The sequence below is a fragment of the Pteropus alecto genome, unplaced genomic scaffold (assembly GCF_000325575.1).
Source record: "Pteropus alecto unplaced genomic scaffold, ASM32557v1 scaffold125, whole genome shotgun sequence".
Taxonomy (NCBI): Eukaryota; Metazoa; Chordata; class Mammalia; order Chiroptera; family Pteropodidae; genus Pteropus; species Pteropus alecto.
In genome coordinates, this window is record NW_006436888.1 from 7,596,694 (window position 1) to 7,621,973 (window position 25,280).

Here is a 25,280-nt window from a genome sequence, read left to right on the forward strand (position 1 = left end):
AGCCTGGGTCGGATGACAAGGGGTCATGGAGGGTCAGAGGGGGCCCTCCTCTGGGCCCCGGGACCATGACACACCACGCGGTGACTTGCCAAGGATCTGGCTGGCAAGGCCCCCTCTTCTCTGAGCTCAGGGAAGGGATTTGCTCTCTCCCTAAACTTCAGTGTGAGTGGACAGTTCTCTGTCCTCAGCGGGTGGCCCCTTAAAAGTTCTGGAAGCAGCCCCAAGGCATATGAATAAGAGAGCTTAGGGTCAAGCTTCTGCATTGTTGTCTTTGGTCATTTGCCTGAAGCTTGTCCGGTGACAGGGAGACCAGAAAGCGGGTAATGGTGCCTGGTCAGCTCTGGGCACTCTCCCCGGCCTGGTTCTGACATCGGGGATGCTCAGGTCAGTTAGCAGTGAGGACAGTGGTCACGAAGACACCACTGGCTGTTCATCTGTCCATCCATATATCCCTTGAAGAAACATTTATCGAACACCTACTATGTTCCTGGCCTCTTGGGGCACAATGATAATTAAGACATCCTGGGCCTCAGGACTCAGCTATGTTCTCACCATTGTCAATGTTATCCACACACCTTGACGCATTTCATCCAGTGCCAGCCCCACGCAGACACGTCACAGACTTCTCTCTCCTGCCTGTACGCTTCTCTGAGCTCTGGAGCCCACGTCCATTCACTTACTATGGACTTTTCACGTGGCATTCCCAAAGGTCCTTCAAACTCCGCCCGATTCATGACTGGTCCCCTCCAGAGTGAATGACATGGAATGCCCCAGATCTAACCCACCTACAGGCCTCCTGAGGCCACCTCCTAAATGTCTCTTGAGTGACCCCTTCTTTCCAGAACCGCCAAGGCCAACATCATCTCTAGCCAGGAGGATTAACTGGTCTACCCGCACCTGCTCTGGCCTCCTTCAGTCCATTCTCCACGCAGCAGCCAAGGACACGTCTCGAAATGCAAGCCTGGTCACGTCACCGCCCCTCCAACCTTCAGTGCCATCCCTCCCCTGAGAGAGAGAGAGAGCCTGGCCCACACGGTCCTGCACCCGAGCGCCCCTCCAACCTGTCCGTCCTCATCCCCACTCCCCGCCCCTCCTCACTGGCCTTCACGTGGTCCCTGTGTTCACAGGCTTCTCCCCCGCCACAGAGCTCTCCGTGTATTCTGTCCACCTCTGTCTAGAATGAACATTCTTCATGGATTCGACGTCCAGATCTCAGCATAAGGGTCATTTCTTTAAGAAATCCTCCTGGAGCGGTTGCCCCTCCCACCCCCACCGCCCTTCATTACAGGCTCCCAAATGCCTGTTTGTGCAAAGGCTCGGTGGCCAGGTCTGGTTTCTCCTCCGCTAGACAGTCAGCTGGGCGAGTGCAAGAACCTCGTCTGCTTTTGTTCATTTGTCTCGATTCCGGCATTTAGCTCAGCGTCTGGCACCTAATGGGGACTCCATCACCAGTGAGCGAATGAACGATGACAAAGAGGAAGTTGCTAACAGAGTAATTGACAAAGCGTGATGAAGAAGCCAAACAGAAAGAAGGCACCCGCACGTGGGGCGGTGGGACGAGCTGGGAAGTGAGCCTGCTTTCACCGCGAAGGCGCCCGAGAGTGGAAATTTTCGAGAGAGCAGGAATTCTCTCGACTGGCCGCGGGGACCAGAGGGAACAGCACGTGTGAAGGCTCAGAGGTAAGAGACGACACGATGTGTTTGCGAAGGTCTGGGCATCTTCGTCGAGCGGAGGGTAGAACACTATGCGGGGGACGGGGGCTGACGGCGAGAGGGACAGGCCGAGGTCGGCGTATTCCACGCGGAGCGTGGCCTTCATCCTGACCGTCCCGAGGAGCAAATGGCTGGCTAGTCCCCTCCCAACGGCCCCGTGCGTCCCTCTCTAACAGATCTTACTGTGCCGGGTTATAGGTGCCGGTGTCCTCGCCTGCTGCTCCCAGCGGACAGCACCTAGCACAGGGCCCGGCACACTGTGGGTGCTCTGCCAGCCCTTTCTGAATCGGCGATGGGAAGGGGAAGAAGTGGGAGGCCCCAGCCCAGATCTCAGGTGATAAAGGTCTGAGATAGGGAAATGGCAGAGCGACCGGGAGCAGGAAGGTCTGTGGGTTTTGAAGGTCTGAATTTGCAAACTGGGGAGAGGGTGGTGGGGAAGGGGGAGGCAGGGGCAAGGGAGGCTTCCAGATCTGGAGGCCAAGTCAGACGCAGCACAGTTACGGTAGGAAGCGGAGGCTCAGAGGAAGACTTTCGTTCCGTGGAGGTCAAGGGCAGGCGGATGGGTCAGGACACCTGTGTGTGATTCTGATCGCCTGCTTGCTGTCGTGTGTGAATGTCCTCACCTGTCCAGTGTGGGACCTCGTAGGCCGTGGGGAAGTTTGAGTGAGTTAATGCTCTCCTACACGTCTCGAGATCAGTGGATGCAGCTTGGTGCCACTGAAGTGACACGGGACATCACCAGCTCTCCTAAGCGTGGGTTCCATCAAATGGGGCGAGGTCTGGGGCAGAGTTCTCCACTCACATCCCAGCACCCCTCAGACTTGGGCAGGAGAAAGGACATGCCTTTCCTCGTCTGCTGATGTCAGAACTGGTCCCTCCAGGGGCTTGGAGCACAGCGTGGGAGTCAGGTGGCTGTTCCCTCTCTGTAGGTGCGAACGCTCATTTGGCCAGGACACCTGCGGCAGACGCTGACTGGCTGAGAAACCACAATCCGCCACGTGCCTAGGGCATCGGCTGGCTCCTGTCTCATCCACCCTGGTGACCTGGCTTCCGGCGTGTTGGTGGTTCTGGCTGGGCGATGGAGAAGGACAAGGCGGTGGGAGGCAGCAGGGCCTTCTGTCCTGACGCAGCAACGGCCTGGGGCGAGTTGCCACCCTGGGGGAGCAGACTCCTTCCAGAAGGATGAGGAGGTTGGACTGTGAGACAACTGAGTTTCCTTCAAGTTCTAACTCTCGAAGATTCCAGGTTTGTTTCTGGCGTGTCGACTATTTCCACTCTACCACCGAGGTGGCATGATGTCTTCTGTCATTCTTATAAAGCATGGAACACCAAACACACACCTGTCTGTCCCTGGTTTTGCCAGAGGACTTTGAGTTCAAGAGTGGAAAGCATCAGCAGGTTACTGCAGTGGAGGAAGCTGGGCTTCAATCTCAGACTGTTTCGAATGTCCCGATGCCACAGAGGCACAAGGTTGCTGGGCCACTTGGAAGTGATGAGAAACGTGTATTTTTAGGAGCTTTTCAAAGGAGAGGCCTTGCTCCCGGCCCTGGGCGGAGGCTGTTTTTCCTTCTCAGTCCTGTGTGGAGCTGGCTCGGGCAGGACGCATCTCCGGCCACTGGACTGGGACCTCCAGGGCCCCGCTTCCCCCGGAGGCCACACCAGCCCCCACTCTGCACGGCCTCTTCCCTTGCTCACGGTGCTCTGAGCCTCAAGGTCTCAGGACCGGTGCTTCCCGCTGGGTAAACAGACTGGCATCTCGGCTCTTTCCCAGGGAAGCAGATTCTGGGGTCCAGATCCTGGGAAAGGCTAAGGAAGCCAGTCAAAGGCTGGCCTGGATGGGCGGTGTCCCCACCCCTGCTGGTCTCTCTGGGGCTACTGCCTTCTGGAGCGCAGGTGACCCGTGTCCAAGTGACACGGCAGGATAATGGGAGTCGCCGTAACTGACCTTGGAGGCAGGGCGTACGTCCCCGAGCAGGCCTGCCAGGCCATCTCCTAGCCCATCTGCAGGATTCCTGCACCCAACAGAAACCGGACAGAGGGCAGAGGGCCGTCTCCAGGGCTGTCTGACATCCACACACCATGCAGGGGTAAATCACAGCCTGTCCCTACTTTGGGGCTTGCCTCTGGCCCCTGTGCCTTGGTGGGGAGCAATGGAGAGGGAGTTTGTCCCTGGGACTCAGCAGATGTGGGATGTCCCTCTGTCATCCTGGGGCCTGCTAGACGATCACATGGTGAAGCAGGAGAAGCAGGACCTGGGGCCTTTCCTCTTGCTGCACTGAGCTGGGGCGGAGGCGGGCAAGGCACAGCATCTCCTGGGCCAGGTGAGTCGAGAGGCTCCTGGTTCTTCCTGTCCTGCCCCAGCTGGCGGACGGCGTGGCCCTGAGCTCACGGACAGGCTGTGCAGCATCGTATCCGGAGTTTTCAGCCACTTCTCTGGGTTCTTCAAGTTCAGGTTGCTCCCTCTCGCCTTCAGGTCTTCCTTCACGCAGGCTCCGTCACCTGGAACCCTCCCCGCCTGGCATTTGACACGGCTGCCACATTCTTTTTCTTGAAAGGCCCCCTTCTGCTAGCCTCGCTGAAGTCGTGTCTCCCCATCTTCCTCCCATCTGTCTGCTTCTCCTCAGCCTCTTTACCAGCTGCTTTTCTGCTTGACACCCAAACGTCGGGGCGCGCCCGGCTGACCTGAACCTCTCCTCTCCTGTGTCTACACTCTTCCATGGAGCGATCGTATTTAGAGCCCTGACTTTAGATTCCGCCTGTGAGCTGACGACTCCCGCATTTCATTTCCCTGCTGGGCCTCTCCTTGGCTTGCAGACTTTGACTTTCAAACCCAATCGCACGCTTGGTGACTCTAATAAAGCCACCGACTGGAGGGAAAAACCAAACTCTAGATCCCCTGGCTCCCAACTTTGCTTCTTCGAACTCTTCCATCTCAGGAAATGGCCCACCGCCCCCTACAATTGTTCGAGCCCCAAATCCAGGCACGACCCAACATTCTTTGCTCGTCCTCCACGTTCGAATCACCAGCGGGAACCTCGACTCTACCTCCCAGCGTCTGCACATTGCCTCTTGGGACTCGTCATTACCAGTCTCCTTGGAGCAGCCATCGTCTCTTGCCCGCACTGATGCAGGAGTGTCTGGGGGTTCTCCCTGTGAGTGGAGACCCAATTCATTCACCACACGGCAGCCGGGGGGCTTGAAAACACCTGAGCGTGTCAACCCACCTGCCGAGAACCCTCCCATGGCCGCGCCGTCCTCAGGTTCAAATCCCGGCTCCCTGCCTGGATGACGGGGCGCAGGTGGCCCCTTCTCCTTCGCTGTGTCTTCTCTACTGGGCTCAGCCACAGCGGCCTCCTCAGTCCCTCCAACACCCCTCTGCTGTTATTCTCTCTGCCCCAATGTCCTTCCCAGGATCTTAGTATGGATGTCTCCCTCCTGTCACGTCTCCTTCCTATAGAAGCCTTCTCTGACCGCCCCCCCAACCCAAGCGAGCCACCCTGGCACCCTCTAGCAGGCCACCCATTATTAGCACCCTGATCTTTTCCTTTGTGATTCAGCTGCTGTCATTCTCACCCACCAGAATACAAACTCCACGAGAATAAAGGTCCCGGAGCTGAGCAGAGTGCCTGGCGCCCACCGGGTGCTTAGCACGTGTTTACTGGATGGTGGAAAGACCAATGGCCTGGGGGAAGGAGGCGAGAGCAGAGGCCGGGAGACTGGTTGGGACGTTCGAGATGACTTGGGGCTGAATTAAGGTGGTGGCAGAGGGGATGGGGAGAAGCGAGAGAATTAGGGAGAAGGACCCACTGAGATGGTGACGGGGTGTGAGCGGGAGGCCCCAGGGCTGATGCCGGTGTCCTGGGTGGGATCGTCCACTGAGGTGGGGAGTCTTGCAGGAGATGCAGGGTCGGGGTGGGTGACGACACAACAGCCGTGAGTCCCATGTGGGACAGGCGAAATCTGAGCAGAGATGTCCGAGGGCAGTTAGACAGGGGGCTCTGGGTCTGAGAAGAGGCATGAAGGGTCAAATGTCGGCACCCGTTTACCTCCACGCGGTGTAAAGGGAGCCCCTGGAGGGGCAGGAATAAGCCCTCAGGGAGAACGGGCAGAGGGAGGAGAGCGGCCCAGGACGTTGGGTCCTCATTTGACTCGGGGACCCTCAGCACCTCTGACTGTTGGTTTTCCCCTCCCCCCTTGGGAAGCTCCGACTCTAGGCCCTGCGACTCCCAAGTCCCTCTGACTCCCAGGACTTCTCCTTCTCAGTCTCCATCGGGGGGGGGGGCTCCTCCTTCTGGAATGTTCTATTAATGTGCATGTAGCCAGCTCTCTCTTGGGTTGCTCTCCTCTCCCTCTGCCTCAGAATGTGACCCAATTTGGATACAGGGTCTTTGTAATTAATTAGTTACAGACGTAACTAGTTAAGAGGGTTCATCCTGGATTGGCTGTCGCCCCTAATCCAAAGAGAAAACAGAGACACAGAGACCCGCGGAGGGAAGATGCCATGTGAGGAGAAGCGGGGCAGAGACCAGAGTTAGTTGTCACCAGCCAAGGAAGGCCAAGGACTGCCAGCAGCTACCAGGAGCTGGGAGAGGCCAGAAGGATTGTCCCCTAGGGCCCTCGGAGGGACTGTGGCCCTGCTGACACCGTGATTTTCTACTTGAGCTTCTAGAACTGCAAGAGAATACATTTCTATTTTAAGTCCCTGAGTTCGTGGTCATTTGTTACAGTGGCCCTAGGAAACTAATGCAGCGGTCAAGGACAAGTTGGTTGATATTGACCACCAGAGGGTATGAGCCACTGACCCCATGCCCTGGGATGAGCCGCCTGACCCCTGGGGGGCACATCCGAAGCCCTATCTGCCCGAGCTCTGGGGTTTCCCCATGGCGATTGCTCTGCTTCCTGCCCCAGTAGCCGGCATGAGGACGCAGGAGGCCACCCCGTGCCATTTCGCTGCAGGACACCACTTGTCGCTGCTATGAGGAGGCGGGTGAGGCTCAGCCCTAAGGTGACCCACTGCCTGCCGCACACAGAGGGGCTCCCAACAGACCCATTTGGTGTGGCCTCAGGTGCAAACATCAGGAGATTGCTTCCCCAGGGGGCCTAGGGAGGGCTAAGGGCAGACACTACGCCAACTGTAACGCCAGGTGGGCCCCACAGAGAACAGAGAGACGGCTGAGAAGCGGGGAGCAGGGAGAGAGCCTGAGCTCTGGACAAGGCCTGGGCTGAGGGGGTGCAGGGCTGCAGCTCAGAGGGGAGGTGAGTCCTGCCACCCCGCTTCAAATCCCAAGTATAAGACCAGGTCATGCCAGCTTCCGCCCCGGTCACCTTGTCTCTTAGGTCACTACTGTGCCAAGAAGTCCCCAACACCCGTGAGCTCACCGGCCCCCGTGTGTCCCAGACCGCACCCCGGCGGATGCCAGAAGGCTCTCGCAGCGCCCCTTCTCCCTCATGGGGAAGACGCCCTGTGTCTGCGCTCCTCACAATTTGTCTCCGAAGGGCTCCCAGGGGCAGGAGTGGGCGGGGCCTCGGCTTTGACTCATGGCATCTCTCCGAAGCCAAGACAATTCACTGATGCCGTGCGGCTTATCTTAAAAACTCTTGTGCATTTTGTATTCTACTCCATAAAACAAACTATATTTGTGTGAGTCAACGGTGACATTTTAAAATTATTTACAACCGAATTACTTAACTTTTGCTCTTCCTTCTACATCATCTGGTCAAAGTGACGCCCTCAGAATCTGTTCCCGGTTTATGCCGGGCCCAGAGAGGGTGACTGGGACATAGGCTGATAGGTCTGAAGGAAGGAGGGAGCTAGGCCAGCTGTGCTCATCAGAAAGCCTTGGAGTGTCACCATGGCAGGGAGAAAGCATCCAGAGGCTTCCTGGGGACCAGTCTCACAGCTGGAACGGCATCTCCCTGTTGCCGCTGGGCTGCACCCGTAGTCTCTAAGTCAGTGTGTGGTCTCCCACTCCTGGTGGGTGGAGGCTGAAGGGGAGAGGGACCACGGCCGCACGCCGGGCACAGGCGGCTTGGAGGCGGGGCAGGGGGCAGAGCTGGGCACCACCCCAGTTGCAGGTGGTCCATCTGTTAGCAGAGAGGTTTTGCTCAGAAAAGCGAGGAGGCCAAAGCTTGCTTTTCCTTCTCTTCACCTCCTCTGAAAGGAGCAAGGCTCTCAGTCTTCCCAGACACCTACCCTGGAGCCCGGCTGCCCCAGAGGTCAGCTTACCAGGTAACCTCTCAGCTGGCCCCGGGGAGCTGGGGGGCAGGCTGCCCCAGGTGTCTGTCCTGCCCTGAGGCTTACGCAGGAGGCAGGCCCCTGGAGGGCGAGGCGGGAGCTCCAATCCCTGGTCTCCCCTCTGCCTGAGATGACCAGGTCTCTCTCAGCCCCTGAGGCTCAGCAGGAGAGCTCCCCAGGGGGCCGCGTCCATGCCTCACTCCAATCCTCTCGCCCAGACACGAGGCTCAGCTGCCTGAGAAGCGATTGATTGAAAATAGCGTCTAAGCAGCTTAGCGGGGGTCCAGGAAGGGGGCCGGTGGGGTGGGGGCGGGGCCGGGGGACCCTGGGTATCCTGAACCTGGCCCTGGTGAATCGGATGACTGGAAGAGAAAGAACAGGGAGCACGGGAGTTCCACTCCCCTTCTCTCCCAGGGACAGGGGTCACTTAGAGGTGCCCGAGGCCTGCGGGCCACCTGGGCTGCTTCTGTCTGCAAATACAGGCACAGGCAAGACGTCTAAACAGACGGCACATCCTCTGCACTCAGCACGGCCCGAGCTGTTTGTATCCACGGGACCCACAGCGCAGGCAGAAGGGGCGTTTCCCAGAGTCCCTCTCCAAACCATCTCCAGAGCGAACCTGCCGCCTGGCTGCCTTCGTCCCCAGTTCATCTCCAGCAGCGTGCTGGCCTGTCCCAGACCACTCTGGGGGGCCTGCAAATGGCCTGGGGGAGGCCTGAAGAAATCTGCTGTGCATCTGGACTTTTGGGGGAAGAAATGGTGAAATCGGTAGTTCCTGGAGTGCTTGGGGTCCTGCTGCCCTCCCTCCCCGGAAGACTCCTTCCCACCCCTCTTAGCCTTGCTGACGCCTGTTCAGGTTCGAGGTCTCAGGGAAGGGTTGCTTCCTCCACGAAGCCTTCCTGACCACTAGGCTGGATTAAGCTCTTCGTCGGTGCCCCATGGGTACCCATTCGCTCACCCGCCCATGCATTCAGAAAACAAATACCTACTGTGGTCTACAACGGGCCAGCCTGCGCTGGGCAGTGGGGGTCCAGGCAGAAAGGGCCTGTGCCCCATTGAGCTCAAGGTCAGGGGCAGGGCAAGGGAGGGGAAGGCCCATAGGTTTGGGGGAGGCGCTGCAGCTCTGGGGACCCAGAGGGCTGAGCTCCCCAAGTTTGGCGCGGAGCCGGCTGGACGCTGGTGGCCTTGCATGCCCCCTTCTCTCTCCTCCCCACAGTTCCAGCTCGGGCTCCACGTGTATGGCTGAGCCAGCCAGCCGGTACTTAAGGGATGTGGCGTCCCGGGACCCATCGTCCCCCACCAGCCAGCTGCTCAAAGGCTGCGCTCGGGACAAAGGCTGAGCTACTGATGCTTCTCTGCGCTCTGCGCCTCCCACCCCGCCTTTCGTGTGGCAAACAAAGCCATTCGTAAAATCAAATGAAGGCAGAAATTCTCTTCCCGAAATATTTCTCCCCTCTGGGATGGCAGGGGTGGGAGGAGGGGGGAGGAGGCCACCAAGAGCGACCCTAGGACTGAGGGCACAGCGACCGACGGCGAGAAACAGAGCCGCTCACCGGCGGCGGCGGCGGCGGCCGGCAGGAGAGCGCGCGGCTCCGCACGTCCCTGCTTGTCCCGGCGCTGAGGAAGGCGGGCGCTTGCACCGCGCGGGGCCGTGCCGCAGTCCCCGCGGGCGCGGGCTCAGCCGCCAGCCGGTCCGCCAGGCCCTCTGCATTGCAGCTGCGCCGGGCGGGCGGACGTGTGCATGCGTGTGTGTGCGTGTGCATGCGTGTCTGTGTGTGCGCACACCGCCCCCGGGCCCTCGCGCCCCAGTTTGCTCGGCGCCGCAGTCCCTCGCCCCCGCCCCGTTCCCGCCACTCCCCCGGCTCGCTGCGGCGCGCGTCTCCACCTCCAGCCGCTCAGGATGGAAAATTTGCCCAGCAACCGCGGGGGCGGGCGGGGCTGAGCAAAGGCGCCGCAGAGACCGGAGGGGAGTGGAGGGGGAGGCTTCTGACCGCGCGCCACTGCAGCCTCTTCCCCGGCGCAAAGTTCTCTGCCAGGCCACAGGGTTGGCCAGAGGCCTGGGGACCCCCGCCCTCCGGCCTGTCCCAGCCCACCCTCCGGCCTGTCCCAGCTGTCCCCTTTGTACTGGGCAGACGATGGCCCTGGCGCTGGGGCCGTGGTTCTGCTCCGCCCTCCCTCCCCCGACTGTCATTGTTTATCAGGCTGGGAAAAGGATCCTCGGGTGGATAAGTCACCGGTACTCATTCAGGGACAGAAGAGGGAGGTTTCGCTCTCCCCCTCCCCGGTGGGGATCTCACCATTCCTTTGCGCTGGTCACCTTTCCCCTCCCTCACCTGAAAACACACCTGGCCAGGGGTCAGGGAGAGGGGTGCATGGTCTTCCGGGCGTGATTTGCTCTCTGTTGGGGGTGGCCCTGCCACGTCCCCTTCTGCCCTCTCTCCTGTGTATTCTGCCAGGGGCTGGGGGACGCTTATTTCAACTGCAGGCCTACTGGAGGGCAGAGCTCCGAGTCCCCATGGAGGCGGCTGCTGGAGAGCAGGTGGCCAGCTTGGCAGCAGGCCCACTGCCCGAGGGCCTGGTATGGCCGAGGGCTCGGGTGAGTTGTCGTGAAGCCGTGAAGGTGGCTTCCCTTCCCTACAATCTACATCACAGCATCTTCCTCCGCCCGTGACCTGGTCCGGCTGGCTCTGCAGCCTCCCAGGGGACTGGCTGCTGTGTTTCGAGCTCGAAGACACCTCCTGGCTGAGACTCGGTGGTCAGAAGGGCTCCATCTCCCAGGCAGGCCCTGCACTGGTCCCAAAACCCCTCAGTCGAGGTAGCCTGGTCACTCGGGGAGGCCAGCGCTCTGCAGGGTTCCCTGCTCCGTTCCCCATTTGCTCTGCAAAACCGAAACCGGATTTCCTGAGCGGGAGCCCCGGTCACCCGGCCCTTCTCCGTTACATCCTGCCGGTCATCCTCGCAGCCAGGATGGCTGCCAAGGCCAGCTTGGTGCTCCCAGGCAGCCACTGCCAGGGTGCAGATGCCTGCTGACCCAAAGCCACCTCTGGGAACAACTCCGAAGTTTCAGCGGCCAGGGTGGCTGCCAGGCACCCTGTCACTGCCAGGGCTGAGCTTTGTATACGGGGTGGCTCAGGAAAACTGCCCGGAGCACGTACCCAAGCCCCGAAACCCTTCAGCAGCCAGCAGCAAGGGGAGCCTGAGAGGTGGGAGGGCGAAGCGCACTGTGGACAGAGGGTGCCGAGGAGATGGCCCCGCAGAGGGCCCCAGGTCAGCTCGGCCAAGACCCAACACCTTGGGCTGGTGAGGTCTCCAGAGAGGTACCCCACGGACTGGCACCTCTGCGGGCTGCCCTGATACCGAGGCCGTGTGCAGCCATCCCTCCCACTCGATCCCGGGGCAGAGGGAGGACCGTCAGCTCAGTTCCCCAGGGCTGACTCCTGGGCTTCTTCTAGGCTCGTCCTGGCCAGAAGGGCAGTCTCTAACCTTAGCGTGCCCCGCCCACCTTTGGCAGCTGGTCGGTGCAGAGCCTCTGGTGGCCCAGGGCAAGCTGCCAACACTAGCCAGCCCCGTGGACAAGGCCAGCAGCTCTCTGAGGCCCTTCCTCGGCCAGCAGGTCCTGTGTCCTCCCTTGGAGCCTATTTGAGCTCCTTGGCCCTTCCCCCTCAGCCGCGATCGTAATCCTGGGCTTATTTCAGATGCTCCACAGGGCAGAGGCTAAAACCAGCCTAGAAGCAGGGGGGCGGATGGGTGTCTGAGGGCTTCCGAGAGAGGGTTTTTGACGCGTTAACCCTAAGAGGCAGAAGCACCCAACGCACAATCTCAGAAGCCCAGCCTGAGCTGCCCCCCACGTGGCTTTCGTCTCTGAGAGATTTGGGGCTTGGCGATGGCCTCCAGGAGCTTCAAGGACACCCTGGACACTGCCCCGGGGGGCAGCAGAGGATAGGCCTCTCGGCAACACAGGGACTTGTGTGGCCACTCGGAGGCCCCTCGCAGGAGTGACAGCCACAGGCCCCAACTCACATACTTCATCCCATCCCTGGGAGACACTGAGGTTAAGGGCGGACACCCCGTCATTCCTCCGGGGGTGGAGACTTGTGCCCTTCGCCTCCCACTCTGGTCAGGAACAAGGAGACCTGGATGCGTCCTCCTTTTTCGCACCTTGCCCACAGGGTCCCCAAGTGACCCTCTCCCACAGAGCCTGGCAAGGTGGCCTGAGAGCTGCTCTTACCGTCCAGTGACAGCCAGTCATGCTGGGAGGAAGGGAGCGTGGGCAGAGCGCGGGCTTTGTACTCGAAGACCACTGAGTTGGAGATGATCTGGTTGTTGAAGGCAACTTGTAGAGTCACGAGGCCGGTGTCATGGGCTGAAAGCAACGGAAAGAGAGGTCAGGCCGGAGGCGGGGACCCGAGGACCTGGGGCGGCCCCTCCCCGTCACCCCTCACCGGGTAACCCTGGGCGGTGCCTGCTCATTCCTCGAGGCCCCAAGGCAGTGCTGCTTCTGCCAGAGACCTTCTCTGGACCCCCTGACACAGTCAGGCGTCCTGGGTCACTCCACACTCATGTCCTAATTGCCTCGTTGCTCCTCCGCTCCCCAGTGTGGGCGGGGACCGGGAGATCAGTGCAGATTTGCTGAATGAATGAATGAATGAATGAGTGAGTGAGTGAGTGAATGAACGGCGCCCCGCTCGCCTGCCCGCCCGGCCCGCTCATCCCAGGCGGGGTTCGGGTACAGCATTTGCTTCAGACTCCCCTGTGCTCATTTGTCTCACCTTTTCCTACGAGCTTGTCCTGACTCACTTAGCACAGCCTGCTGTGTATTTTTAGAAGTTCTTCAGTCTCCCCCGGCGAGAGCAAGGGCTCCGGCTGTTACTCCGGGCCCTGCGGTGCCGAGCCAGGGTGCTGGCACGAAGCAGCTTCTGGGAGGCAGGCCCGTGTGGGTCCCCTTAACTGCTCTGGCCCCGCCACAGGCCCAGTGAAGACTGGATTGGTTGATGATCGAATGGGATGTCCTCACTGTCACCAAGAGGCAGACATGGCCCTGGCGGGGACCCGCTTCAGTTCTGGGGTGGAGGCCACTGCTCCGGGTTCCTGTGGGGATCTCGGGGGGCCGTGGCCCAGAGATGGGCCGAAGGCTGGTAGCGGCTGCGCAGGCTGCTCTGCCCCGACAGGCCTTGGCCCCCGGGCCACACCAGGGCTCTGTGCTCTCTGTCCTGCTTTTCTGGAACACCAGAGACCGGTGCCCAGGGCCTCCCAGGACAGACTTCCAGGGAGGACGCACAGGAGGATCGTGTTACTATTTGGGCTGTTGGTTCTCAGAGGCTCACGGACTGCAGGAAGCTGTCCAAGTCAGCTGCTCCCCAGGGCGGAGTGAAGCTCTTCCCTATGATGACATCTCATGGGGACCTCACGTCCCATGGGAAAGCAGCTCATTGACCCATGGCTTCTGTCCTTCCGAGGTGCAGGTGTTACGCCGTCTCTGGAGCGGGTCTTCAGGAAGTCAGTGCCCAGGGTGACCCGTGGGTTCTCCCGTGCTTCTCCCGCTGCTGCGGCCTGTCAGCTCCAGACCCCGGGCTGAACCGACTGGCTCCACAGTGGGTGCGGGTCTCCCGGGACCCCCGTGCCGCCTCTCTGGGCGGGGATCTCCGCCAAGCCCAGAACCTTCGGAGGTGTGACGGCATCCCCGGGCAGACCCCCAAGCTTGTGGTCACTCGCCTGCCCTGGGGAGGAGCCTGCTCAGCTCTGCTCCTCGTGGCAGGCCTCCGCCCCTCGGCCGGCCCCTGGGGAGCTCAAGGCCCGAGAGGCCTTCTCCACCGCTGCTCTTCGGCCGGGTCCTGGCACTTGCACGACCTGCAGTGACGTTGGAATGGTGGCCCATTCAGAGGCCTCCCTTCCTTCTCCAGAGAGACGGAGCGGCGAAGACCTGCCGTGAGCTCCTGGGCTCAGCCCAGCAACCCAGCCCACGAGGGGCCACGGCACGGGACACTCCCTTGACAGTCCCCTTCCCTCCTCCTCATCTGCGTCCTGCCTCCTCCACCTGCTTCTCTCCATCTCCGCTGCCACCGTGCCAGCCCAGGCTGCCATCATTTCTTGCCCAGGCTCCTGCATTAGCCTCTGCTGAGAACAACCGCGGCACCCCCGAGACCTGTTCCTGCTGGGACGGTGTTGGGGGGCACAGTCCAATGCGACAGCCATTAAACCAGCGGGAGCCCGCGTCCAGCCTGCTTCCTCTGGCTTCCCTGCTCTGTTCGTTCTCCCTGCAATCCACGCGCCCACGTACCCGGCTTTTAAAGACATACTTTCCATCAGGTCGCTCCCCAACTCGAAACGAATGGCTTCCCATTGCGAATAAAGCCAAGCCGAGCACCTTCCCATGCCCTGGAAGGATGGGCGTGATTTGGTCCTTGTCATCCTCTGCAACTGTGCCGTGTTCAACTCCCGCACCTCTGCATGCTCCAACTTGCCAAGCTTCTGCCCACCTCGGCCTTTGCGCTTCCTCTGCCCGCTGCCTGCGTGCTCCCCACGCACCAACGCGCATTTCATTGTTCAGGTCCCGGCTTCATGTCTGGCCTGTGCGAGGTCTTCCCTCATCCGCCTGTTCAAAGGAAGCGCTCTCTTCCCAAGTGACTTGACCACGCTACCCCGTTTTACCCTCCTGATACAGTTTTCTCCAGTTACCTCGGTTGTTTCTTTGTTCGCTCGTTTGCTGTCTGTCTCCCGCAGTCACTGTAAGCTCCGTGAGCACTGGGACCGGGTCTGTCCTGATTTCCCCTTTCTGCCCGTGCCAAGGCCAGGGCCTGGCGCGTTAGGGCCGCTCGGTAACTGTTGGATGCATTGCTTCAAAATTTTCAATTTTGTCTTTTGCCTTTTGGGGACCTCCCAGGAATCCAGGGTGGGGCGGTCCGGACGCCCCAGAGCAAGGTCCTCTTGTGGGTGGGCTCTTCTCCCCTATCCCAAGCCCAGGCTGCCTTTCCTCAGTCCCCAGTCCTCCCAGGTTGCCGCTTTCTCCTCTGCTCTGACTTGCTTGTTTCTCTCCTGACCTTGAAGCATGACCGGAGCCTTGCAGGGGACAGATGCCATGGCTGTGTGTCTTCTGCGGCCCATGGTGGGCGTGGAGCTGCCGTGTTCTTGCCCAGGGTCGAGCCTCCTCCCCCGCTTTGCCTGGGCCTGCGTGTAGGGCTGGCGGCAGTGGCCATTTGTGCCCCCTGTGCCCCTCCCCCGCTCACCTCCTAGTGCCCCTCGTTCTGTGTCACTCCCAGTCCCTAAGGTGGCCTGGCTTGTGCTCATAGGCCTCTGAGCCCTTTTTTCAGTGAGCCCAGTTGGGTTCTGGCTTTGAGGGTTCGTTCTTCAAGTTCAGCTCCAGCTTCCCTGAGCCCCTGGGAGGGCGGGAGGATGAGGCCCCCGAGCAGCCAGCGCCATCCCTTATGGTCAAGGTTAGGGTTAATGTCTGGGTTATGCTTTGCTTCATTGCAGGTACCTACCTAGTACTTGGCAAACGATGGGATGAATGAAGAAATGAATGAACGAACGCATGCACGCATTCAGAGCTGTCTTATAGAGTGACATGCTTCAGTTTGGGCCTCAAGAAAGAGATGCCCCAAGGGGACCTCCCCCTTTGTGATTAGCTGTGCGACAGAACAGAGCTTTAGTGGCAGGTCCCCGGTGCTGGGTCGTCACCGAGGCTGTGGCTTCTCGCCCCTGGCCTGAGATGCAGCCTGTCAGAAGGGCCTGAATGACGGTGGCCCGCGTAGAGGGTGCCCGGGAGCTCTGGGGACCCAGACACACTCTGGGGTGAGAAGAACTGCTCGCTGAGACTGCACAGCCCCGATACCCTCTCCTCACGGCCCCCTCGGGCAGGAAAGAGCGAAGGCCTCGCACGTGGAGCACCCTAGTAAACGGGCACGTTAGCCAGGTGATCTGGGGTCTGGGGACTGTCCCTCAGCTCGTCTGTCTGACAGGTTTTTAAGGATGGAGAAACAGAGGCCCAGCGAGGTCAACTACCGAGCTAGTCACACAGATGGTACCTGGCCCATCTGGGCTGTACTGCAGTGTGACCGACCCAGCCCCCAGGGTTTGCCGGGCCCTGGCCTGGGACATCACCCAGAGGGCATGCAAAGGCTGGTTGGTTTTTTTTTGTTTGTTTTGAGGGTCAGATAACTTAGGACGGCAAGCTCTGGGTCCTCAGCCAGGCGAGAACCAGGTATAAGAAGTGGCATCTATTTATAGTCGAGGCGAGTTCTGTTCCAGCAGCAGGTGATAAGTGGACAATTTAATAACATGCTGCCCTCTCCCCACACTCGGCCAGCAGGGTGGGCGGGACACGTTAGCTGCACATAGTCCCCAGCCGCGATAGGCTGGCCCAGCCCCGCCAGCCCCCTGGATGGCTGAGCTCCAGGTGGAGCAGGGCTGCCGGGAGCAAAGGGGACTGAGTGAGTCCCGCGGAGCCAGCCAGGCAGCCACTGGGAGCAGGGCCAGCAGGCGGAGGCTACCGCGAGCACCAGCCCTGGCTCCCTGGATCATTTGGGGTGAAGGAGGTGCTGGGTTCAGGTGGAGGCCGAGCATGCGAGCCCGGCGTGGCGCATTCTTCTCTGGTGGGCTGCATGGTGGGGCACAGAGGGAGCGGGAAGAATGGTCCCTGTGAGCTCTGGAGCCTACGTGCAGGGGGAGCCAGACAGCGGGGTTGGCCCAAGGCTCAGGCTGGACCACCCCAGATCCTGGCACCTGGCACCAGTCAGCTCTGCTCCTGGGGACCCCTGCCCCCACTTCTCTTCCCCATCCCCAGCCCTCCACAGAGAGTATCCTCTCCTTTGTAGGCCTCCTGGCTTCAGACAACATGGGGTGTGGCCGCTGCCCCACCTGTCTGCCCCTCCGTCATTGCCTGGGCGAGCTGGGCAAGCCATCTCTGGGCTAATGATGTGTGCGAGGGGCCAGCCAGGGGGGTTCCCAGCACCAGCCCAGGGAACAGAAAGCGTGAGCTCTAGAAACAGATTCCTTCGCAAATAACTCTTTTCTTCTGTGATGTGCCAGGCACTTGGCGAGCCCTGGGGAGACTTGGTGGCCAAGGAAGACACGGACCTTGCCTGCATAGAGCCAACAGGCTAGTGGGGAGGTAGCGATGGCCAGAGGTCAAGGACAAGCGGATGATGATGAAACCCTGAGGGAGTCGGGAAGAGTCAGAGCAGCGTGGACAGCACACAGGGTCTCCCGCCCCTGGACCCGGAAGCAAATTCTGTACACGCACGACCTCCTGGGCACGGGGCGGATGGCTTCATCAGATCCTCGAAGGAGTTTGTGTGCACCCTCCTCCCCCACCGCCTGCCAGGCTTCTCCAGCCCTCTCTGACCTGCCATGTCCCAGGGGGCTGACCCAGTGGACCCACGGCCTGAGCTCTCTTGTTCTTGTGGCTTTTGATTGGCTTGGGCCGTGGGAGGCATGGGCAGAGGAGAGAGGTCCGTCTCGCTGTGGAGGTGGCCTCGGACCCCAGACCCAGCTCCTGTGGGGCCCCTCTACCCAGCCGGCTCTCACCAGCTCCAGTGGCCCTGCGGGTCCAGGGCGGCGAGAGCCTCCCACCGTGGCCAGTCCTGGCTGTGTCATCTTGGCTGATCGCTCTCTAGTTTCCCCACCATTCAGAATCCCAGCCAAGCACGGCCGTATCCCTGTCTGATCTGGGGTCCATGGGCCAGGACAGGGGACACGACAGCCGATCCGAGACCCGCTTCTTCACAGCTGGGGAAGCGAGCCTCGCCCGGGGGCGCCCCAGGCGCACTCCAGGTCCGGAGCTCCCGGGCCCCCGGCCCCCCGCGGAAGGCGGCCTCACCCGGGCAGTAGCAGCGCAGCACGCCGGGCTGAATCAAGGACGCAGGCACTGAGATCTGGTCGAACAGGCAGCTGTAGTTACTGCTGGCTTCTTGCCACGGGCCTGTGATGAGAACCTTCACTCCTCCCTGGAAAGAGCAAGTAGCAGAGACCAGTGTCAGCCTCGGGCAGGGCTGGGGGGCGCAGGCCTCCGAGACCGCCCTGCCCACGTGGGGGTCTGCACCTCTGCCCCCGCCCCCGTGGGCTTGTTGAACATGCAGGTCCCTGGATTCCAATAAGCCCTGATTTTGAGAGTCCCCATTTCAGGACTGCAGCAGGAAGAGAGACCCCAGCCTTCCTCCCCCTGGTGCTTCCCCTGAAGGAAGTGGAGGGGTGGGAGGGGGCTTCCTCTGTCATTTGCTGACGGACAGATTGAGGGAGCTTTGAGTTTTGAAAAGAGGCCTGAGCATCTTTAATGTCACTGAAGGAACTGGAAGTTCTGGTGGCTAAATTAGAAGGGACCAGGGACTCTCAGGGGAGGGGGCAAGGAAGGGAGGGGCGGATGAACTAGGTGATGCGGAAGACGACAGACAGAAAAATGGGGAAGGCAGGCTGAGTTGGAGGGGCTCAGAGATTGCCCTGGGCTGGAGAGGGGCTTCGAGCTGGGGCTTGGGCATAGGGCGGGTCCGAGCACTGGCCTCGTCTCTGTGCTGAGCCATCGAGGGCTCTTGTCTGTGCCACCACCCACACAGCTAGTCTGGTCCCCTCACTGTGCACGCACACAGCACACACAGGCGCGGATGTGCGGGTGGCTTGGCTGGGCCGCAGTTGCTCCTACAGGGCGGGATCAGGGGGTGGGGGGCTCGGATGACCTTGCTCAGCTCAAGGGGAAAAGGACACAGAGGCTGCAGGAAAGGTGGGGCCACTGCCTGACCTCCTGCCGGAACCCGCCAGCGCATGCCACCGAGTGAGGAGGCAGGCTTCTGTCCCGCTGCCCTGGCCGGTCCTGCTCCACGGCCACTGTCCCTGCCGAGTGATTAACGGTGCCTCCTTGCACTCCATCGTGTGAACAAAGTGGACAAGGAGTTGTGGGTGCCTAACTCGGGGCTCAGACAGCCCAGGGGAGGGTGCGCTGAGTGGGGGGTACAGAGGGTGGGGGTGCTGGCCTCTCTGGCTCTGCGTGGGTGGGACCACCACCCGCTCCATCCACCTTTCCCAGCAGGTGGCCAAGAGCCACGCTGGACAGGGTGGAGAGCGCCACCTGGTGTCTGGGCTATAGAAGGCTGAGAGGTGGCCAGCTGGAGACTGGGGTGGTTAATGGGGGGTGGGGAGGTGGGAGTGGTGGGGGTTGGGGGTGGCGGTGGTGGTGGTGACAAGTGTGGGGCCCACGGCCCTCCTTCTGCCCTCTCCAGGCCACAGAGGCCAGACCCCAGCCCCCTCACGCTGCCCCATGCCAGCCAGACGCTCTCTTCTGCTCAGTCAGCTGTTCTCGGTAACCTCTCCTTGGCTCTGGCTCATCCCTGCCCCAGAGGGACCCCCAGCCTCAGCAAGAGGCTTGTCCAGAGGCCTGGCCCAGACCTGGCCCGGGGCGTCTGCAGCAGGGGGGACTGTGTCGAGGGCTGAAGTGCAGGTGGCTCCCGTGCTCAGCATGGGACAGAGGGGCCCACCACGGAGGACACGACCCCGTGCTCTCGGACAGGCCTTCTTCTGGGCTGGGCTGGCTTTGGAGGAACCGTCTTATAGCTGGACAGCAAAGTTCGGAGGGCAGTGGAGAGAGCAAACGACCAAGAACCAAAGACAGGAGGCCCGCCCCTCCCCCTCCGTAGCCGTGTGTCCTCAGGCGAGTGGCCCAGCCTCTCCGGGTGGCATCTGACCCCTCGGGGGCCCTGTGGCCTTAACATTCCTTGGGTCTGATATAAGGCCCTATAGGGAGATTTGGCACTCTGTGGCCGTGGCGGGGCCAGGCTGGCCTCCTTGGGACCACAGGCTGGGAGTGGGTTCCTGGCTGGGAAGTGCACCCCGACTTTGGGATGCCAACTTGGGGCACGAGCCTCCCTGGATCCTGGGAAGTGGAAGATCGGTGGCTTCAAAAGGCCACCGACAGCTACCACGAGAGAAGGGAAAGAAACAGTAACCCCAGTCGGCAGCTGTGAGTGCGGAGCCAGGGCCGCTGAGAGGAACAAAGGACAGCGGGAGCGGCAGCACATCAGGATTTCTCCATGGAAACCGCCGGGATGGGCTCAGCATCCATCAGTTCAGGGGACGGTTTCCATGGCAATGCTCGCCTGGCTGTGCTGAATTGCTGTGTCGCAGGCACCTGAGGCTCTAATTGCAGCCGCCTCTGCCTGGAGCAGCAGGAGTGGCCGTGGAGGGCGGTGCGCAGAAGGGCTGGGGGAGGGGACGGAGTAACAAATGCCATCTGAGGTCTCCACACCCTGGGAGTCCTGAGATAAAGGACCCAGACGCACATGCACCAAGGACAGCTCCAGGGTGTGCATGTGTGTGCGTGCGTGTGCGTGTGTGCATGTGTGCGTGTGGATGTGTGCGCATGTGTGTATGTGTGCGTGTGCGCATATGCGTGTGTGTGCATATGTGTGTGTGCGTGTGCGTGTGTGCATGTGCGTATGCGTGCGTGTGTTCATGTGCATGCGTGTGCATGTGTGTGTGTGCATGTGTGCGTGTGTGCATACGCGTGCGTGTGCATGTGTGCACGTGTGCATACACGTGCATGTGCATGCGTGTGTGTGCATATGCGTGCGTGTGCATGTGTGTGTGTGTGTGTGTGTGGTGGTGACCAGCTGCAGCTGGAGGTGGAGAGGTGAACAGAGCACAGAAGTGGGAGCAGCCTGTTGGGGGACACCCTCCAAGAAGAGACAGCAAGAGGGCCCTGGTCTTCCTGTTCCTGCAAAGTGGGTGCCTGAGCACCAGGAATTTTAGAGCTGGTGGGGCCTGAGGGACTTCAGCCCGACCCCACAGTTACAGAAGCGTCCCTGGGTCTGCGTGTCTCACGCAGAGCCCTCCACGAGCTTGGCAACCGGGCGGGAACGGGGCTCCAGACACAGCAAGCAGGCCTCTTGCCTGTGGAGAAGGGGACAGGCGAGCACGCCAGCCAGGGGGCTGAGGGCGGGGAAGGGTCTGGAGAGGTGCTGGCTCCTCTCCTCTGCAGGGAACCCAGGAGGCGGTGGCTCTGCTGCTGAACTGGGGACAGCGGCTGGGGTGGGACAGGATGGTGAGGAAGCAGCGGCCGGCAGAGCCCCCAGGGCCTCTGGAGAGGTCTCCCCACGCGGCCAGGGTCAGCCTCAAAGCACCCGGCTGGGTGGCATCTGGGCATCTTCCAAATCCAATTGAATTTGAGCTGCTTTTGTTCCTGGGCAGCTGGGCTCACCGAGGGTTTTAGGAAAACCAGGCCTGGACGCTCCCTCTGCGAGGCGCACGGACCACCATCCCTTCCTCGTTCCCGTGCTGCCCTCCCGTGGCCAGCTGCCGAACTGCCTTTCTCCAGGTACAGCTCGTGGATCTGCGTGTGGGTGGGCCCTCGGGGACAGACAGGGCCTGCGAAGGGCCCCCTCTAGTGCCTGCGGGCCCAAGGAGGCCAGAGTGCGGCCTGGACTGACCCAGAGACCTGCACACTGACCCAGCAAACGAAGAGGGGCAGAAGAGAGAGGCGCTGCCCAAACACTTTGCTCAGTCCTCACTTCCCCCAATGAGGCAGAGACAGGAAAGGCAGCCCCCTGCCCAGGCCCCGGCCAGTAAGCGTGGGGCCAGGGTTGGAATCAGACGGTCCGGCCCCGGCCTCGTGCTCCTCGCCATACAAAGCAGCTGCCTCTGGGCCCCCGAGGGCGTGTATAACCACGCCGTGCACGTGGTGCGTGGGCACGCACTGCCGTCTAGACACCTGCCGAGATGCTCGTGTCTGAAAGCTGGGCCACGAGCTGGGCCCACGTGGCATCCGAGAGCTGGGGGCGTTTGCACACAGATTTCACCTTAGCTTTGCCATAAAGGAAGGACACGGAGCAGGTGTGAGCTTCCCGGTCAAGACTGTGACAGCGAGGCCCCTTCGAGGTCATACATGGTCAACCAGTGAGTGGCCTCTTTCCATGGCCATGGCAGGAGGACATGAAAAGGAACGCAGTGGGCCACGGGCTGTGATGGCCACGCGGTGATCACCGGTATTCACTGATTACATCCTACAGGCCAAAGACTTTACCGAGCACTCCTGGCGCCATACCTGAGTCAGGTACAGTTGCCACTCCATCTTACAGGTGAGGAAACTGAGTCGCAGAGAGGTGAAGCCACGGCAGAGTCAGGACCCACACCTAGGAGTGTCCCCTGAGATGCGCCCTCTACCACAAGACCTCACTGTCCCCGTCACCAGGGCCCAGGGGACACTTTGAAGCAAGGACCATCTCTGAGAAGCGCTTTGCCTCTCTGAGCGCCCTGTTAACCCTGTCCTGACTTGGACATTGTCCTGGGAGCCCCTGCCGGTGCCTGGGTCTGGAGGGGGTATGGCTTTGGCCAGCATCCCTGTGCTGCCTGGAGACCTTTGTAGAGTCTGTGTCACCCCCTTACGATGACCCACGAGACTCGGGGTCTTTCAGGAGTGTCCATTCCTCGGTGTCCTGGGCAGCGCCCTCTGTCTTGGCATCTAGGGGACATGGCAATGGCACCGAGGAAGCTGTAGGCGGCCGCCAACTAGGGACAGGGTGCAGATCTGGGTCCTAAGCACCTGGCAGGCGGGCTGGCTGGGCGGAGTTGGGGAGTGTGCCCCAGTGGGCCACACAGTCCCCTTCCGATGCCATGCTACGTCAGAGAAAGGCAAGCATTCCTTCCTTAAACACTTTCGTCATCGTGGCAAGACCGTTTGGAGCAGTGACTCCAACGTCAGATCTCAGTCCCCGGACCTGAGATGACCGGGGCAGGGGCACAGACGGGAGGGCCTGGGTCACATAGCAGGGCTTGGATTTTGTAGAGACTGGATTTACCCAGGAAATCCCACCGATGACTATTCGGAAGCTGCACCCTCCTCTGGGTTTGAGGGGGATTTGTTTTGTTTTGTTTTTCAGTGAAGTAAATCAAGAGCAATGGATATGCACGGTCTATGGTGGTGATTTTTGTTATTTTTTTCAACAGCCCTAGGATCCTCCCCCTCAAGAAAAAAAAAAAAAAAGGCAAAGCAAAACGTAAGTGGGATCTTAACACATGAGCCAGGTGACAGCGGACAGCCCTGGCTAGAGCTGGGAGGGCCCCTGACTTTAAAGCTACTTGCTCGGGTGAAGACTGGGACCCACTGCTCAGAGGGGTGGAGGTATTCCAAGTGCCCTGGGGACAGAGGGAGGGGACAGCCTGGCCCGTGCGGTCCCGAAAGCCCCATGCAAGCGAGCTCCCCCTAGCGGAGAGCTGGCGGGTGAGCAGGCCAGGCGGGCGTGGGGCGGCGAAGGCGGCAGCCGCTTACCTCTGGGTAAGACCACTCCGGGGAGTAGTCCGTCACCATGAACACCCGTCCGCTCTGCTGCAGCATCCCCAGGGTGCCCTGGGCCGAGGCGGCCGAGACCACCTCGGCGACGTGCATGTAGGCCATGGTGCCGGCCCCGCCCTCGCTGGCGCTCAGCTGCAGGCCCCCCTGCTGGGGGCTGCAGCAGGGGATGCACATCTCCGCCGGGGCGAAGGGGGCGCGGGCCCCGTCCTCCGCCTGCGAGAGCGCCGCGCCGTCGCCCGACACCAGCTGGTGCCCGTAGATGGTGCCGCTGCCCCCCTCCACGGAGATGAAGTCGTTGATCAGGTCGGAGAACTGGTTGCTGAAGGAGATGTCGAAGTGGTCCAGGCTGAGCTCCATGCTGGAGGCGCCGCCCAGGCCCGGCTGCGCCGCGGGGTACAGCCCCTGCACCACGCCGCCCGGCAGGATGGGGACCCCGGCGCTGCGGATGACCCCGGGCGTCTCGGGCTGCAGGTAGTGCTCCGAGCTGCAGGCTTGCAGCTCCCCGGACTTGATCAGGCCCTCGCCCCCTTCGGCCACTTGCGACGTCTCCATGTTGACTTCGCCTTCCGCCGCCATGGCCTGGAAGTTGGCCTGGAACTGCATGAGGTGCAGCGAGGACGTGGACTCGATCCGCGTCTCCACGTGGCCGCTGCAGGAGCTGGTCTGCGACGAGGCCTCCGTTTTCACGGTGGGCATCACGAAGGCGCCCCCAGAGTCACTCAGGCTGCTGTGGGCGCTCGGCTCGAGGGGGAGGGGCTTGCTGGCGTCCTGCAGGAAGAAGCTGGGGGAGGGGGTCTGGTGGACGTGGGGGCTGTGGCCCGTCTGGCTGAAGCTGGACGCGTAGTCCTTGTTAGAGTCGATGGCGCTGAAGTCCATCTGCTCCAGGGTGGTGCTGGGGCTCAGGCCGCCGCCTGAGGGCAGGAGGCTGGAGCCTGCGGTCAAGGTGAGGGAGCTGGACGCGGCAGACGAGGAGTACGCCTCTTTGGCCATCTGCTGCTCGAAGGACGTGTCCTCTGTCTTAATCTCCTTGGTGAGGACGGTGGTGAAGCTGAAGCCCCTCTCTACTGGTGGCGAGTGCCGGACGTTGGTACCGACCATCTCGGCTTTCAGGCCTCCGCCTCCGTACGTCTGGCCCTGCTTTGGGTTATTGAGGAAACAGTCGGGGTCAAAGTTCATGGTGGTTTCTGGAATCTTCCGGCCACCATCGAGGGTGGTGGAGAGGACCAGCTCTTCGGACACGTTGGTGGGCAGCATCGACAGGCTCTCCGAGCTGCCCGTGGTGGGGAAGGCGAACTTGTGGCCGTCGGAACTCACGGCCAGGACCAGGCCCTGGGAGGCGTCGGGCGACAGGAGGTGGTGGTTGGGGCCGGCGGTGGGGGACATGGTGTACACGGCCTCGTTGGAGACCTCGGACATGAACACCGTGGCGCTCTGGGACAAGCTGCCCATCACGGAGGCCACCGCCATGCTGGACACGCCTGTGACCACGGGGCTGTCCACCATGTCGGGGTCGCTGTTGAGCCCGCTGCTGATGGACACGGGGGAGCTCTGGGTGGTGTCGGGCACCTCCACCTGGTTGGTGGAGGACACCTCGGCGCTGTTCTGGTGCAGCAGCACCGGCTTGGCCACCTTGCCGTTCCGCTTCTCGCGGCTCGACCCCTTGGCGTGGCCGTGCTCATGCTTGCTCTCCGACACGTCGTTGTGCTGCACCTCGGCGTGGCCCCCGTAGCCCCCCGCCCGCGGCTCCACCTTCGGCGAGATGATCCGGTGTTTGGCACTGTTACACTTGTGGTGCACGCTGCTGCCTGCTCCTGCGGGGGTCAGGGCACGCGCACGCACACACACGCGCACACGCACGCACACGCACACAGGGAGAGAGTCAGAGCTGGGGCCGCGGTGGGTGCTGTCTTTGGGCAGCCGGGGCCTCGCTAAGCACCCCCTGCCCAGGAGCCTGGCCAGACCACCGATCCCCTGGGGCCCGCACGTAACAGACACTCAGAGTCTGGGGCGCACTGACCCCAGGCTCTGTGCTACTGTCCCCCAGGCCAGGGCCCTTTCTCCCTG

General features: G+C 61.4%; 2 protein-coding genes across 7 annotated transcripts in view; both read right to left on the reverse strand.

Annotated features, from left to right (window-relative positions):
- CAMTA1 (calmodulin binding transcription activator 1) overlaps nt 1-17,884 on the reverse strand; it is an 80,533-nt gene extending 62,649 nt beyond the window's left edge. The window contains exons 1-2 of one of the 6 annotated variants that reach the window (XM_025048574.1): nt 17,763-17,884; nt 12,177-12,311 (exon numbers count right to left, since the gene is read on the reverse strand). The gene's annotated coding sequence lies outside the window, so the exon portion shown is untranslated. Of the gene's footprint in view, nt 1-12,176; nt 12,312-17,762 lie in introns of those variants that run through there. The other 5 variants (XM_025048570.1, XM_025048575.1, XM_025048573.1 and 2 more) reach the window with 5 other exon arrangements.
- Nucleotides 17,885-22,918: 5,034 nt separating this feature from the next.
- Nucleotides 22,919-25,280, reverse strand: part of LOC112481771 (calmodulin-binding transcription activator 1) — a 436,830-nt gene continuing 434,468 nt past the window's right edge. The window contains exon 6 of the mRNA XM_025048577.1: nt 22,919-25,027. Within this exon, the coding sequence (XP_024904345.1) occupies nt 23,127-25,027 (1,901 nt within the window). The 3' untranslated portion in view covers nt 22,919-23,126. The remainder of the gene's footprint in view (nt 25,028-25,280) is intronic.